The 14,684-nt window shown below is 45.4% G+C and overlaps 1 protein-coding gene across 13 annotated transcripts in view; it reads right to left on the bottom strand.

The window, feature by feature from the left end:
• Nucleotides 1-14,684, bottom strand: part of LOC1276333 (ankyrin repeat domain-containing protein 11) — a 40,630-nt gene that overhangs the window by 12,390 nt on the left and 13,556 nt on the right. For 7 of the 13 annotated variants that reach the window (XM_061652557.1, XM_061652564.1, XM_061652565.1 and 4 more), the window contains exon 2: nt 4,486-4,993. The exons of the other annotated variants lie outside the window; for them this stretch is intronic. In XM_061652557.1, coding sequence (XP_061508541.1) covers nt 4,486-4,624 — 139 coding nt within the window. In that variant the 5' untranslated portion in view covers nt 4,625-4,993. The remainder of the gene's footprint in view (nt 1-4,485; nt 4,994-14,684) is intronic. 13 annotated transcript variants of the gene reach the window in all.

Genomic DNA, 14,684 nt, shown 5'->3' with positions numbered 1-14,684 from the left:
CTAGCTCCCAACCACCCAACTATATAATCAACCTTTTGTGCTAGTGGGTGAAGCTTTCAAAAGGATGTAATTTATAAAAATAAAACTCCACCACTCTCTTCCACAACCCCGCGCAGCGGCAATATTGCTTGGCTGCTTTCCGTTCGACCAAAGAAACAAGCGGTAAGTAATAAAAACAAACAAACCCGGTCCGGTCCCCAGACACAACCCCCACCATACCACACCACCAAGCGACCGACAGTCGTCGCAGCAGCAGCAGTAGCATTCTTCCAGCCATTTTTCCCATGGGTAATTTTCCTTACAGAGCTACATACAGGCGAAATGCGGTACGGGGAAGTGGGGAAGGAATGTGTTCGCCGCCCCGTGTCCGTAGCGTGGCGGAACCAACAGAAGTAGTGGTGGTGGTCCTGTGTGTGAGCGGCGGCGCGATCAATGACGGTTGTTGCAAAGAGTTTGAAATGTGTAACATGATTTTTTTTTTCGGTGGATATTAGTTTCTCCAAAAGACAGAGGGAGAGAGAGAGAGAGAGCAAGAGTACTTTTAGCTATAACTCGGTCTGCAGAGGACAGTTTTTCGCGTCCGTCAACGGTTTCGCCTTTGAAGAGCGTTTGTGTGTGTGTGTGTTGAGCTCGAACAATAATAAAAACTACAACGACCGGGAAGCAGCGCAACCTCCACCGAGCGTTCGAGAGGACGATCGAAGCAACCCGGTATGAGAAGAATGCAACCACCACTCGGTGCGCAAGTGCATTCGCGGTTGCATTCGCGCAAATTCGCGAGAGTGGAGAGCGAGAGACCCCCGAAGGAAACAGACCATAAACATACTCTCTCCCCCACCACCCTCACCCGCACGAGAAGCACGGGGCAGTCCAAGTGGAAGGCAGGGGGCTTGGCTAAAGTTGGTCTACTTCTATATGCTGCTTTTGTGGCGATAATAAAATGGAATTAAATGAAATCGAGACCGGAATAAATTGGCACAAAACCCCGGGTTGACGGACCCACCGTGCCAGCTCACACACAGGGTTGGGTCAGCAGCAGGACACACACATGAACCACAGTTTGTGTATTTTTCTGACTATCTCTCGCGTTCTGTCTGTACCATTGCCACTTTCCACAGTACAGTCGCCCCATCGAGCGCTTGTCCCTGACACGGAAAACACCATGGCTGGGCGGACTGGAAACTAAAACACAAACACACACACACACACACACACACACACACACATTTGACCAACCGAAACTATCACAACACACACGCGCCGAAGAGTGTTTGTTATGTTTTTCTTTTGCAACATAAAATTAAATAACAAAATATTACAGTTTTAGCACGCAGCGAAACGGAAAATCAATCAACAAAACAAACTTTCCCCCGAGTGGGAATGAAATTATCAAAACCACAGCACAACACACCGGCGAGAAAGCTAGCCTACGAGGGAGGGATGGTCTTGTGTATGGTTGACTTGACGCTTGGGTGGAAAAGTTTTTACACTTGGACTGATAAAACATGTAAAAAGGCACTTTCGCTGAGCAAATACGATAAATAGATCAGCAGGAATTAAAAAAAAACCTTATTATAAAAATAAGTTTTAAATAATTCTGCCCAGAACGTGTTGCTAAACCAGGTTTTGAATTGTTTTTTTTTTTTTTGCTCGGCTTTAAGCAAGGCCGCACTAATCAAATGTTGAACGAAATGTCGCATAATTTTGCAGCATTTAGTGCGCGTGCCACATCTAACACATTTGATTAGATTAGAGACATTAAACACATTGAAGCTAAATTAGAAATTATCTCGTTTGTAAATGATGTGAAACGAACCAGAAATCTCACAGGGCAACATTTTCATAACCCTGATTTAAATAACGGAGAGAGCTTTCGTGTTCGTTTCATAGCAACAATAACAATTCCGCTAATAGAAAGAGGTGCAACCGCTCCTAACAGTCCCGCAAAGCAGCAACTGGAACTGCATGTGAGAGGGAAAAAGACAGGATTTTGAGGAGTGGAGGAAGCAACCAGCAAAAAGCCACTTGACCACAGTAAAAGAGGAACAAATGGCTTCCGTCTCCGACCCGAAATGGGCTGGGGACGTAACCATCATTACAACGGCATTGGCGGCAACGGCATGATCACAGCACAACACGGCGACCTTACGACGACCTGGAAGGGTGGGGAAGGTAGTGCGGCGACATGTACTATTTATCGCACTCGCCTGTGACTAAACCCACCTAACACCGCTAGCCGGCAGCTAACACCGATTGCCCTCTCTCGCGCTCGGTGACCCCTTGCTGTAGTCAGTCGCGGGTGCAGCCGGGGAGAGGAGTGCAGTTTTGCAGTCTTGATTAAACAAATATGCCACACTCTAGGTCCGCTGCATAGGTAAAGCGTCCCTGGGAGGCAATGGGAGTGAGGCGACAGAGAGATAGACCCAGGGTCTCTCTCTCTCTCGCTCTTTTTCCAGAGTTGTGTTTTGTTCCGTTTCGCGTTCGAGAACGGCCCTGTTGTCGCGCTCTGGGGGTCTGTGCTAATCCACTAACTCACGTCTCGCGTTTAAGTGTCCTCCAGAGGAGGGGGGGGGGGGGGGGGATTGAGGATGGAAGACAACACAACAACTGCAACTGTGTCCTCTGCGAAGCGGACACACGGAACGAACTGGAGCGGCGCTGTGTTGTGCGCGATTCCCGATGACAGAAATGGAGCCTAATGGTCGCCGGTGTGACTTGGGATTTGTGGGACACATTGTGTGTTGCGCTCGCGCGTGTGCGTTTGTGTGTGGCATAACTTGCATTGATCCATGGAAAAAGCGGGGGCTGTCACACACTCTGCTGATAATGTCCAGAGGCGAATGGATTAAAGATTTTACCCTTCTCGAGAAGTAGAATACTGTCCACGGTGCATGTTCCCTCCACTGTGGTTTTGCCTACACACACACACACACAAAGAAGCAAATTAGTGTAATGTTTGCGGTGACCTTTAGACACCTAGGCACACCGGGGTTGGATGTAAATTGTCACAAATAATTGTGAAAGCTGTGCCCGTAACGCGTAACATCTGCAGGCGTAGACGTGCATGTGGGTTGCTATTGTAATATGATTACGAAAATCAATACTAATTTCAAGCGAAATGTGCGCGTTTGACATATCCGCGAAACCTACCGTAATTGCTGGCCCGATGTAACAGAAACCAATCAACCCCAACTGACGCACCAAACATCGAATTCGATTTGTTTGATCTGATCTGCATTTTGTTTAGAAAATGTTACCAGAGCAATGTTAATTAAGTTCGTTTCTTTTTAATTAAAATCATACATCTGATAATTATTATACATTGATACAATGATGGTTATGGAATATGTTCCAAGCAACCCAAAAAGGTTACAGCTACTCCATTATTTACTTTGAAATACAGAGTAACACATAAAAACATGCATTTTGCCCAAAAAATAAACAGAAACGCTTATTATTAGGACGATCTTAGCAACGAAAAACAACAACATCGAAACGAACAGCATCATAGAGGCAACGATTTCACAGCCCTGTGGCAAGCGACCGATCTGTTACGTCAAAGGATGATGGTTCGAATCCGACCTAGTGCAAAATTTCTACCTTTAAATTCCTTCTTTTAATGGCAGGAACTGCTTGTAACCACCTACAAAACTCAACTCCTGGCGTGTGTAACTCAATTTCTCTACTTCTTTACGCGTAAAAGCTATTCTCGGAATTTTAAAAACACGCTATTAATGTCTCTCGGAACAAAACGCTACTTCACGCAACATTCCCTAGGAATGCTCTCATGGCACCTAGAGTGTAGGATGTATCAATCATACTTCCCATTCTCGAGAATGCACATCAAAACACCACTATCCGTGAGAGGTTGCGTGCTGTTGCTGCTGCTGCTTTGCAAGGTGAGTGATCATCATCATCAAAGCGTGCACAAGTGGCATGCAAAATTGAAACGCAAAATAGTTTGTTGCGTGCATCTCATCTCACCATATTCTGTCTGTCTCTCTTCTTCCTCTTAACAATAATCAGTAGCTCCAGTAGCAACAATAACAGTAGTAGCCTAGGGAAAACCCTTCACGCGCGTTCCTCGATTGGGAGGATGACTTATGACGTCACGGTTTGCGCGCATCTCTTCGGTAGCCCAGACAGAAGGGGATATGCATGCAGGGGTGTCCTCGCTTCGTCAGCTAGTAACTAGTCACTAACGACGGTGTGCTGAGCTGTCTGTAAACAACACAAACACCCTTAAAAGTCCACCGTAATTAGATGATAATAAAGTGAAGCTGTGTGCAAACTGTGTTCCTTGCTACCGGCTGTGGGGGTAGGAGATAGATGCTGATGCCGCTGTGGCCTTGCGCACATTGCACCTTTAATAATCAGCTCGAATCCCCGTTTTCCCCCCATTACACTATTATAGGCGTGCGGAGGCTTATCATCCGCTTCCAGGTTTGCCGAAGGTTCAGCGAGAGAGACTTTAGCATTATTTACCTTTGCTTTGCGATGCCGAAACCGGGCCGGTGGCGCCTGGTTCGCTCCTTCCCAGGTGATGTGGCTGCGCCGACGGCGGCTGCTGCTGCTGGTGCGATAAAACTGCAGCAGGTGCTACTAGCCCCCCGCGGCGCTGCATTTCGATCGCGTTGGCCCCCGCCGTTCGGGGTGGCGGCAGCTTTGGGGGCGCCAATTTCGGTATCAATTTACGTGCACTCTGCTTCACACCCCAGAGAGGAAGCTTTATCGTGTTTTTCTTTGCTTTAAACACACCAAGAAGCTATGACAGCTAAAAACAATCCACCACCACACCACTTGGAAGCTTGGAACCACCGATTGGAATTGGAACCGAAAGGAATGTGTTCAACGGGTGTAGAGCGTGGCACCAACGACAACGATGGCGACGGCGTCGGTGGAGCCTACCATTGCTAACTGTCACTGCCGCCACACGAATGGCTGGAGAACGGATACGCTATTAAGCACTACATTAGCACACACTGTTTGCCGACTGTGAATGCAAAAAACAACACATCAGTTAAGGTAAGGGCGCACACACACACACACACACACACACACACACACACACACACACACACACACACACACACACACACACACACACACACACACACACAAATACGCTGGGCTGGGATAAACACAACACACACACACGGATTGTTCTGACGGAGGGTGATCGTACCCGACGAGTCCAGAAAATGGAAAGATCACTTATCAAACAAAAACGATTCGAAACGGTTCTCTAATAAATTGAACGTTGATGCAAGATTGTCACACGGGCAGAAAAACGCATAAAATTTTAGGAAAATAGCAAATAAATAGAAGCGCATTCATACACATCGATCATTCATCACAAAACAGCAACCTACACAACACAGCAACGGATTCGACTTTGTGTTGATTAATCGTTCAAGTGAAATCTAAAATTACGTGCAAAACGGCCGAGAGAAGAAAACAATTCTGTTGATGATTAAAAATAGTATGATTGAGTATCATATTTCTCTTTACAGTATAGCTCCTCTCTTTCTCTAAGTCTCGCTCAAATACGGCATTTCAGCTTCCTTCCTTCCGGCAGCACAATAATACTCTTCAACCGTACTTCACCACAGAAAACCTTTCCGTTGTTGATATTGTTGTTGTTATTGTTTAACTGCAATATATTTTTAGCCTTCCCCGCTTAGCCAAGCTGAGAGCCGGAATGCTATTTTTGTGCCTTTTCTTTGGTATTTTGCAAAATCAGAGAGAGCAACAAAAAAAAACACACATACTTTATGCCACCCAATCGAATCCATCGAATCCACTACGTACTACGTACACTTGCATCGCAATTGAACGTCGATGGAAAGTCTCCCACGTGGGTTCGTACACATTTGGAAGGAAAATCAATGCTCCCAGTTCCAGCAGCTGTGATAACGTTTAACCTTTTTCCCGTTGAAAAATGTGCGACATTCGTTCCCCTTCCCATCATGCTTTTGTTAATAATTCCATTTATTTTGCACCTTGCCGTCACACCAGAACCACCACCCAAGCTCCAAGCGAACGATTGAACGATTCGCAAGGCGGACAAGACGATCGGCAGCAACAAGTACAAAACACCAGCGCACCCCGCATAGCACCATTTCGATCAGCTTTTTATCTGTTTCTATTTCTGGCTCGAAAAAGCAGCATCTGCCCCAGTAGGAGAACTGCTGCCGGGGCGTATTATGCCTACCACCAACACACCTCTCGCCTACACTCACTTGCTGGCCTGTGTAGTTATATCACCACCGACCCTTGCATCTCGCATAGTGCAAGGCGTACTACTGGAGGCGATTTGGGTGGTACGAAATGAATCGCCACTACACACCCGCCCCGCGGTGTCGTACCTCTCTGCCAGGGCGGTGGGTGTGCGGCGCTTATGAAAAAGCCAACCAATAAGCCCAGGTGGAACCTTCCGCTGTAGACGTGAAGTACCTACACACTGTGACGCATATTATTGGATCTCAAATGAAGTTCGCTCCAGATGAGGCGCTTCAAGCAAACAGTGGCAGGAGACGCGATAACAAACAACAACTCTGCCGTCTTCTTCACCGACGCCGGGTGTCTTGACCTCGGATGCTGGAAGGTACATAGCATCGTGTAAAGACGCGTGTTTGAAAAATCAAACTGAAAGCAAAACCCTCGGCGCGGGACGGATGACGGGCGATGTGTTTTCTTTCCGACAGCTGCAGATCGATCGTGGGCTTTACTTATGAAGGTTCTTCCAACACCTCCCCCACCCATCCGTATGTATCTCATCATTTTTCCAACAACCTCGGATGGAAACTTAAATGACAATATCGTATTCGTGGATCCATAAGCACCAAGAGAGAGAGAGAGAAAGGGAGTAAGAAAAAATATATTGACAAAAGCTGGTCGTAGGTTGAAGGACTTTATTGTTACCGGTACGATGGTACCTGTAGCTTACGTTTCAAAGCAAAATGGGCTATAGAGATAATATTTTTTTCAAAATTGTCACATGAAAAATAGTAAATAGCAGGTGTTTTATAAGATTGGATGTGTTTGAGCTACATGTTTCCAATAATTTTATTCGTCGTTGAGAATGACTTCGCCGTATTAAAGGAATTGTATGCGGTACGAATGAGATTCAAATTCAACAGTCAATTGGACACATCTCGTTGTAGCCGTGACGGTAAGAGAAGTGCTTAGCGCAATGGACGTTTCTGATCAAATCTCGTTTGAAGCGAGTTACCAATACATCTCGTGCTACAAAAAAAAACTATAATATGTACAATTCTGCTGCTGCTGCACATCTTTAATTAGAATCAATATCAAAATTAGAATCAATAGAACTTCATAAAAGGTGTCAAATAAGGAAGGAATGATAACTTTTGAAACTATATTACTGTTTATTTCTAGCACTTTCCATGCTCCATGCTGCGTTAAAAAAACAAGATTTGCCAACAGAAACGGCTCCTGCTGTCAGACAAAGTACCGATACGTCTCGACTCTCTCGACACCTGGGTGCGCACCCTCCCTAACACACACACAACACCTATATCATCAAGCTTGACCGAACACGCGCACACGAGAATCTGCAGCTTTTTGATGGGCGATCGGCAATAAACATGCCACTCTATCACTATCAATTAGTCAAGATTATGTAAAACAACGCTCGACCGACCGAAGCTCTGCTGCCCCTCTCATGCAGTCGAATGCAATCGGATGCACTGTCTGCTGAGGAGGGGGGGGCGGAATGTAGATGTGTACGCGCGTGTGCTGCCGATTGTCGTCCGCTCCGCACACCAGGGGGAACAATTTGCATTTCTCGTCCGCAAACCCCTTGGGAGCACAGCAGCAAAACGAGAAGTAAAACGAAGGAGCACACTTCTGAATGGGACGGCGCTTTGGTGCGGCTGCTGGTTATCAACACCGTTTGCACAAATAAATAAGCGACTTAGCCGCTGCGGGCTTACTGCAAATGGGAAGATCCAACACGAAAAGCATCGATCGATGAAGTAAAGGAAAGCCTAAACCCCGCCAATACACTTAGGTGGCGATATTCCCACTTTTAGTAAGCTTAATGAATGTGTTCTTGTTCCTGCTCGGTGGATGAATGTGTTCCTGCTCGGTGTGCACCGTAAGTACAGTCATAGCACAAAGCCACACATTAAATCTCTTTTCATTCTGCTCTCTTTCAAGAAATGGAGCGTTAATTCGTGACGATCATCAGTTTCACTGTAACATAAAACTGCCTTAAATGCATTTGCACCCTAACCACCACCATCACATGGCTAAAGCCGAGCGATATCTTCCGATTGTGTTCCAGCCCAGAAGAACGTAAACATTATTCGTTCGGGACAAAAATAAACAGATAAACAAACGCAAACAAATAAACTTCCTGTGTGTGTGAGTCTACATCATGCACTATGCATCAATGAAGAAGAAGGATAGCGAGAGAGAGAGAGAGCGAGACAGAATATCACAACAATCACGCACCAACCACCACGGGCACTAAGCTCCACTTCTAGAAGACTAGTGAATAAACAACAACAAAAGAAGATAACAAAAAATAAACCCCAATCTAGACTTCGACACAACGAAGCGCAGCCAACGATGTACGATAGTCCGCGTCACCCTGTCTCAGAAATTGTGCAAGCACAGGCGGCAGGCAAGCAAAAATGCACCCAATACACGCTGCGCTACACTGTGTGCGCCATTTGGTCGTGCAAAGATCGCGGGCGAGATAACAACACACACACACACACCACGCGCTCGATGAAAATCCGATAGAAAGAAGCACGTTCTGCACTGCAACTGGGAACGCTTCTTGCCCAACCCCACTACTGGCAGCAGAAAAACCGCCACCACCGCGAAACAAAAGGGAGCGAGCTGCACTTTCCCTGCTGTGTCCTCGCGCGGGAAGAGTTTTCGCACCCATCGGAAACACATTAATTCCGTTGCGCGGTAATTGAATTGAAATAAACAAATTCAAACGAACGGTGGTGCGGAGGGACCTTCAGCACCACCCCATCCACCACTCCCCCCCCACAGAGTGCTTGTGGATGGGGTGTGCTGAAAATACCCGTTTTCCACCCTTGGTTTATTTGGGGTGGTTGTGGAGAGGCAAGACTGTATTGCACACACACACACACACACACACACACCGTTGATGCAACGGTGAACGTGAGATGCATACTGCTGGGAGAATTTTCACCGCAATCCACAGAAAAAAGGACAGCGGTAAAGTTCTTTCCAAAGGTGGTAAGCATAAACACACACACACACACAGAGAGAAGACAACGGATCGGAACAGTTTTTGCAATATTTTGCGCAGCATATAATACTACTTCGGTAAAAAAAAGGGAAAATGGCCAGGAACGGATGAAATTGCATGTAGAGAAGGTAGGATCTTTGTTTGAGGTATGAACGCAACAGATTTTCCTCCAAAGCCGATGACGCTTCAGCCTAAAGGGAACGGAAATAGTTTGATTATTTTAATTACTAATTCAATAATGAGTGATGATTTCGAGCAAGCATTCCCACAACTGACTATCTATCGTTAATACGACCACGATGTAGACAAAGACTTCAAAGCCCTATATTTTAAGATCTCTGATTTCCCGATCATTCGTTTGATCCTACTTCTTAAAAGGTAAAAACCTCCTAACAAAACAAAAACAATAAAACATGCAAGTTCTTTCTGTGGTCCAAAAACAGCCCTACAAAGGAAACCAGTACCTTCAAGCTGTTCCTATTTGTTCAGCTGGTGCAGTTTCGATGTGCAGGTTATGCTCGAGAAAGAACATACCGACTCGGGGCAGACTCTGTAGATAAAAGGGACACTCTTTCGAAGCAACAGCAAACAACAACAGACACAAACACATGTTAACAACATGTGTGTAACAGTGTTTTGATGTGTTGCTCTCGGCGGGAATGGAACTCATTGAACGAATCCATCGACGATAAAGACAAGTACGTCAATTTTTAACACACTTCCACTGTGGGGCATCGCAAGATGAAGCGTTGAAGGGGAGGGGGCAGAGGAGGGAGGGTTTCATTTTCGAGGGATTATACGGGGTTACACACAGTGCCGAAACCTTTGGACCTTTTTCTCACTACCTTTTTGTTGTAGTTGTATGCAGCAAGAACGGTATAAGGTTTCCTCTTTTCCTGGGTTCGTTTGTTTTGTTCGAAAGGTTTTGCTGTTTGCAAGGCATGGAACGGTGGTGTTCGTGTGCAAATAATACACACGACTGGTGTTAGTTACAGTAACGACGAAGTAGTTGGGTAATTTTAATTAAACAGTAATTTCAAGAAGCTTTTCAAGTACATTGGAGGTCAATGCTTCTTTCGAATTGCATACGAGTGGACGTTCAGGAAGCATTTTCAAACGATTCTAAATTGTAACGATTCTGCTCATTTCATCAACAATTGCAAAAAACGTACGTGAATAAATAAATCCACAAAAACGACCAAATTAAACCAAACGAGTGCATGAACATTTGATATCCACCATCGTTTGACCTGGATGAACTGCTTCATTGTGGGATTCACTCTCAGCACCGCCGTATCCACCTCGCTCTCCTCTTGCACTTCCCATAACAAACTGCTGGACTAAAACCTTACGATTCTTCCCCCATTTCTTGTCTGCATCGCTTACTTCGCCAGATGTGTATTAGCCCGAAGCCCAGAAAAAAAGAAGTGACACTAAAAGTGTCATCACGAGACGGGTGCCATCAGGCTCGTGTCATCTATTGAAGATGATAAGCCGGGTGACAATGATTAATTAGCCTAATCTGGGTGACTTTTTTGCTTCTCCTTTCTTCTCGGTTTCGTCTCAAACTCAAAGAAGCTATTAGCGGCACCAAATTGGCTTTTCAAAGGTTGTGAGATGAAATAAACAAGATCAGCAAACATTACTCCGGTTCAGCGACGATTTCCCTTCAATTCAATTAAGCATAACACGAAGGTTATGAGTTGCAATCCCGAACGAACTATTTATCTGTTTATATTTTACAACAATACACTACAATACTCCTACAATTTTTAGGAGTTACTAACTATTAAGTTAATGAAAATTAAAGAAGTGTTCTGATACACCAAAAAGCTATCACTCCATACTCAATTTCATTTTCTTCTTCTTCTTCTTCTTTGGCTCCACAACCGTTGTCGGTCAAGGCCTGCCTGTACCACTTGTGGGCTTGGCTTTCAGTGACTAAATGATTTCCCCCCATAGCAGGATAGTCAGTCCTACGTATGGCGGCACGGTCCATTTGGGGATTGAACCCATGACGGGCATGTTGTTAAGTCGTACGAGTTGACAACTGTACTACGAGACCGGCTAATTTCATTTTATACCGGACAATTTAAAATGAGCTCAAACTTGACACAAATTTCGTGCCAATAACACATCACTCCTCCTCTCTTGTCCATTTGTTTAATTACGCTACATACATCACTGAGTACCTGAGTGAACCGAAAATGAGACGAACGAGTCCTTGATCGTTATCGGTGAACCTAACGTATCTCACCGTGCAGTTTCTGTGGCTCACGGTGATAATGTTCATTTGCCGTTCTCCTTTTCTTTGGCCGTTATAAAATGGACTCATTTTTATATACTTTTTTTAACACCATTTCCCATACAAAACTGGATAAAACCGATATGAAATTCAGTATTCAATCCAGATACACAAAAAAACGACCACTTCTTGCTCTTCTTCTTAATCGCCCATTCATCGTCGTCGTCGACGGTGAATACTCCGAGAGAAAGGTACACGATACAAAGCAGAAAGCACACACTCTCACACAGACATTAGATTCTGTTCGCACAAAAAGCAAAAAACGAAACAACATTTAAAAAACAGCGTCAAACGCACCGCTTTGTTTCCGCTCCTGTTTACGCAGCGAACGAAAGCGTGAGAGAGCGTGAGAACGAGCTGTACTATCTCTACAGCTTACAGGCACGGCCAGTGAGCGTGCAAAATGAATGAATCGATGTGGTGAGAAAGGTAGAATACGGGGGTAGAGAACCGATTTGGGGAGGGCGAGGGATGACGCTTTTTTCTTTACGGTACGTGTCAAGGGTAATGCAGTTTGTGGCATTGGCCAGAGCGAGAGTGCGTGCAAACAAAAACCATTCGCTCGCTCGCTCGCACCACGGTCGCACTGACTCACCGTCTGCCCCAAAAAACACCAAACACTCACACATACACACACACGTAACCACAAATGTGCAACGAGCATGTGTAGAGCTGCCTGGTTGTAGGTGTTGGGAACGAACGAACGCACGCACTCACGCACGGATGAATTAAATTTTAGGGGATGACATAAAACCGACCGGGTTAACAATTCATCTCGCCCTCGGGGTGGGGTGAGGGGTTTTAGGTGTCATATTTAGCACTTGAAATATAGGGGTGAATGTGACCCTAACACAACTGCGAGTTTGTATTCGTTGGAAAACGGTTTCATACGGAGGGAGTAGTATTATTAAATCCCCTTGGCACGTTCTTATCAGCATTTCTCCGTCGTAAATACTTATTCCATATATCGATAAACCCATTCGGCACACACAGAGCAAATATGTACAGTATCGGACAGAAAGATAGGGCATTGGGTTTTTAACGCATCGTGCACCCGTTGGGCCAAGTTTATGTGTGGTTTGTATGTGTTTGTGTTTGTGTGTGTGTGTATGTGTGTGTATGTGTGTGTGTATGTGTGTGTGCATGTGTGTGTGTGTGTGGATGTATGTTTGAATGTGTATTGATGTGTGTGTTTGTTTCACAAGTAGGTCGTTTCGGATAGATTTGTAAGTAGCTTTTTTGTGTTTTGGGTTAGGTTTTTGGTGTGATAAGCAGGACCACCGCCCTCGCGATCAGTGTGTTTTCGATATATTAACAATGTTACGGTCTTCTTTCGCCGTGGTCTTCTGAGGACGACCGGTTGACTTGCGCGTTTCGGTTGTCCAAGCGCGTTTCAGTTGTCTAAGCACGTTTCGGTTGTCCGAAGCGCGTTTGCCACAAAAGTGCGCGATCGTTCCATTACGAACTCGATCCTTTTGCGCTTAATGCCAGCAGCAGCCATTCGCTTTTACATATGGCGCTGATAATCGGTACAACGTTTACCTCGACCCATTGTTACTAACATTGCTTGCTTGGACCGTCAAGAACGCGCTGGTTAAAAACTTGGACACGGCTGATCCCGTGCTCTGCCTGCGTTCTACTTCTATACGCGATGAATTACATCGTTGTCGAGCAGCGAAAACATCGCATGGATAACAACTATCAACGAGTACGCGAGTAAGCGTCTTCCCTTCAAAATCGAGAACAGAATACTGCCGCGCTCATGAAACAAAACGCCCATTGAAAAGAACAACTGCGCGCCAGCTCAATGCACGCACAAAGTTTACCATTCGCACACAACGTGCAACGCAGAGATGCACGAAGGCCTTTCAATGGCGTGCACTGGAGAAACACCTGTGAGAGAATGCCGAGTTCATTGCTATTGTGCGTGTGTCCATTTCGCACCGGTGTCGCATTCACATTCATGAAACAGCACACCTGCGTTTTCGTCCGAGGAACAAGGGCTGCTGTCGATGCAAACTTTAGTTTTTATCCAAGTGTAAACGCACAATGTTTCACATGATAACACACATAATAAGAATAATTTCAACGCAATATGACATCATGGCAAGCTATGTTTTTCAGACACAAACCCGCGCACTTGCAAATACACATTAAAAAGCACACTCACTTTCTACTACTACACACACACACATGCACACACACACACACACACACACACACACAAACACACACACACACTCACACACACACATACACACACATACACACATACACACACACAAACACGAGTAACGTGGCAAAACAAGTGCACGGTGCATTGAAAAAAAAGGGTCCTATCTTAATGTCCGATACTGTACATATACAACCACACTGCCCAGTGCCAGAATTTATCACAATCGGAGAATGGGCTCAAGTAGAGAGCAAGCCACCAGCACACCACGGGCACAACACGATGGTGATAGCGCGTTGCACAAATACACTTTCTCCTCCACCCGGTTCCGGTCGCACGCGTGATCGCTACCATGCAACACTTACTAACACCATCAATACTAACACCAACACTACTACCTAGGGCCCTGTTCACGAGGACGGTATGCACTACTAACCTACACCAAACTCTCCAGACGCACTTGTGCTTGGATTGTTACTCTCTACCTCTCTCTCTCTTTCGATCTTACTCACTCCGTCAGCTGTGCCTGTGGAAGCGGTATATCGGATCTTACAAGCACTCCCTACGACGTTGTGTTGGTGTAGGCGAATAATAGTGGTAGTGGTGATAGAAACAACACCCTTTAGTAGTAGTGGTAGCTACCACACTGTATACTATTTCCGATCGTTTGTATGGGACTGTGACAACGCCAAATGATATCCAAATGCTCTCGATACTGCCTTTTTCTCTCTTTCTCGCTCTCTCTATCTCTCTCGTTTTCTATATCTTATTTTTCTTCCCAATATCGGTGCAAGATAGAGGATGTAGTGAACACTCATTAGAGAGTGACTAAGTGGCACAGTTGGGGGATGAAAACGTAGCAGCAACAACAACATCAGGGATATGAGAATTCAAATAAAAGAGCAGTCAGTCCTTCACAGGAATTCAAAATCAGTGTGGTTTTGATA

This window comes from Anopheles gambiae, chromosome 2 (genome assembly GCF_943734735.2).
Source record: "Anopheles gambiae chromosome 2, idAnoGambNW_F1_1, whole genome shotgun sequence".
Lineage (NCBI taxonomy): Eukaryota > Metazoa > Arthropoda > Insecta > Diptera > Culicidae > Anopheles > Anopheles gambiae.
The sequence above is the reverse complement of the archived record's forward strand: the minus strand, read 5'-3'. Positions and strand labels throughout refer to the sequence as shown.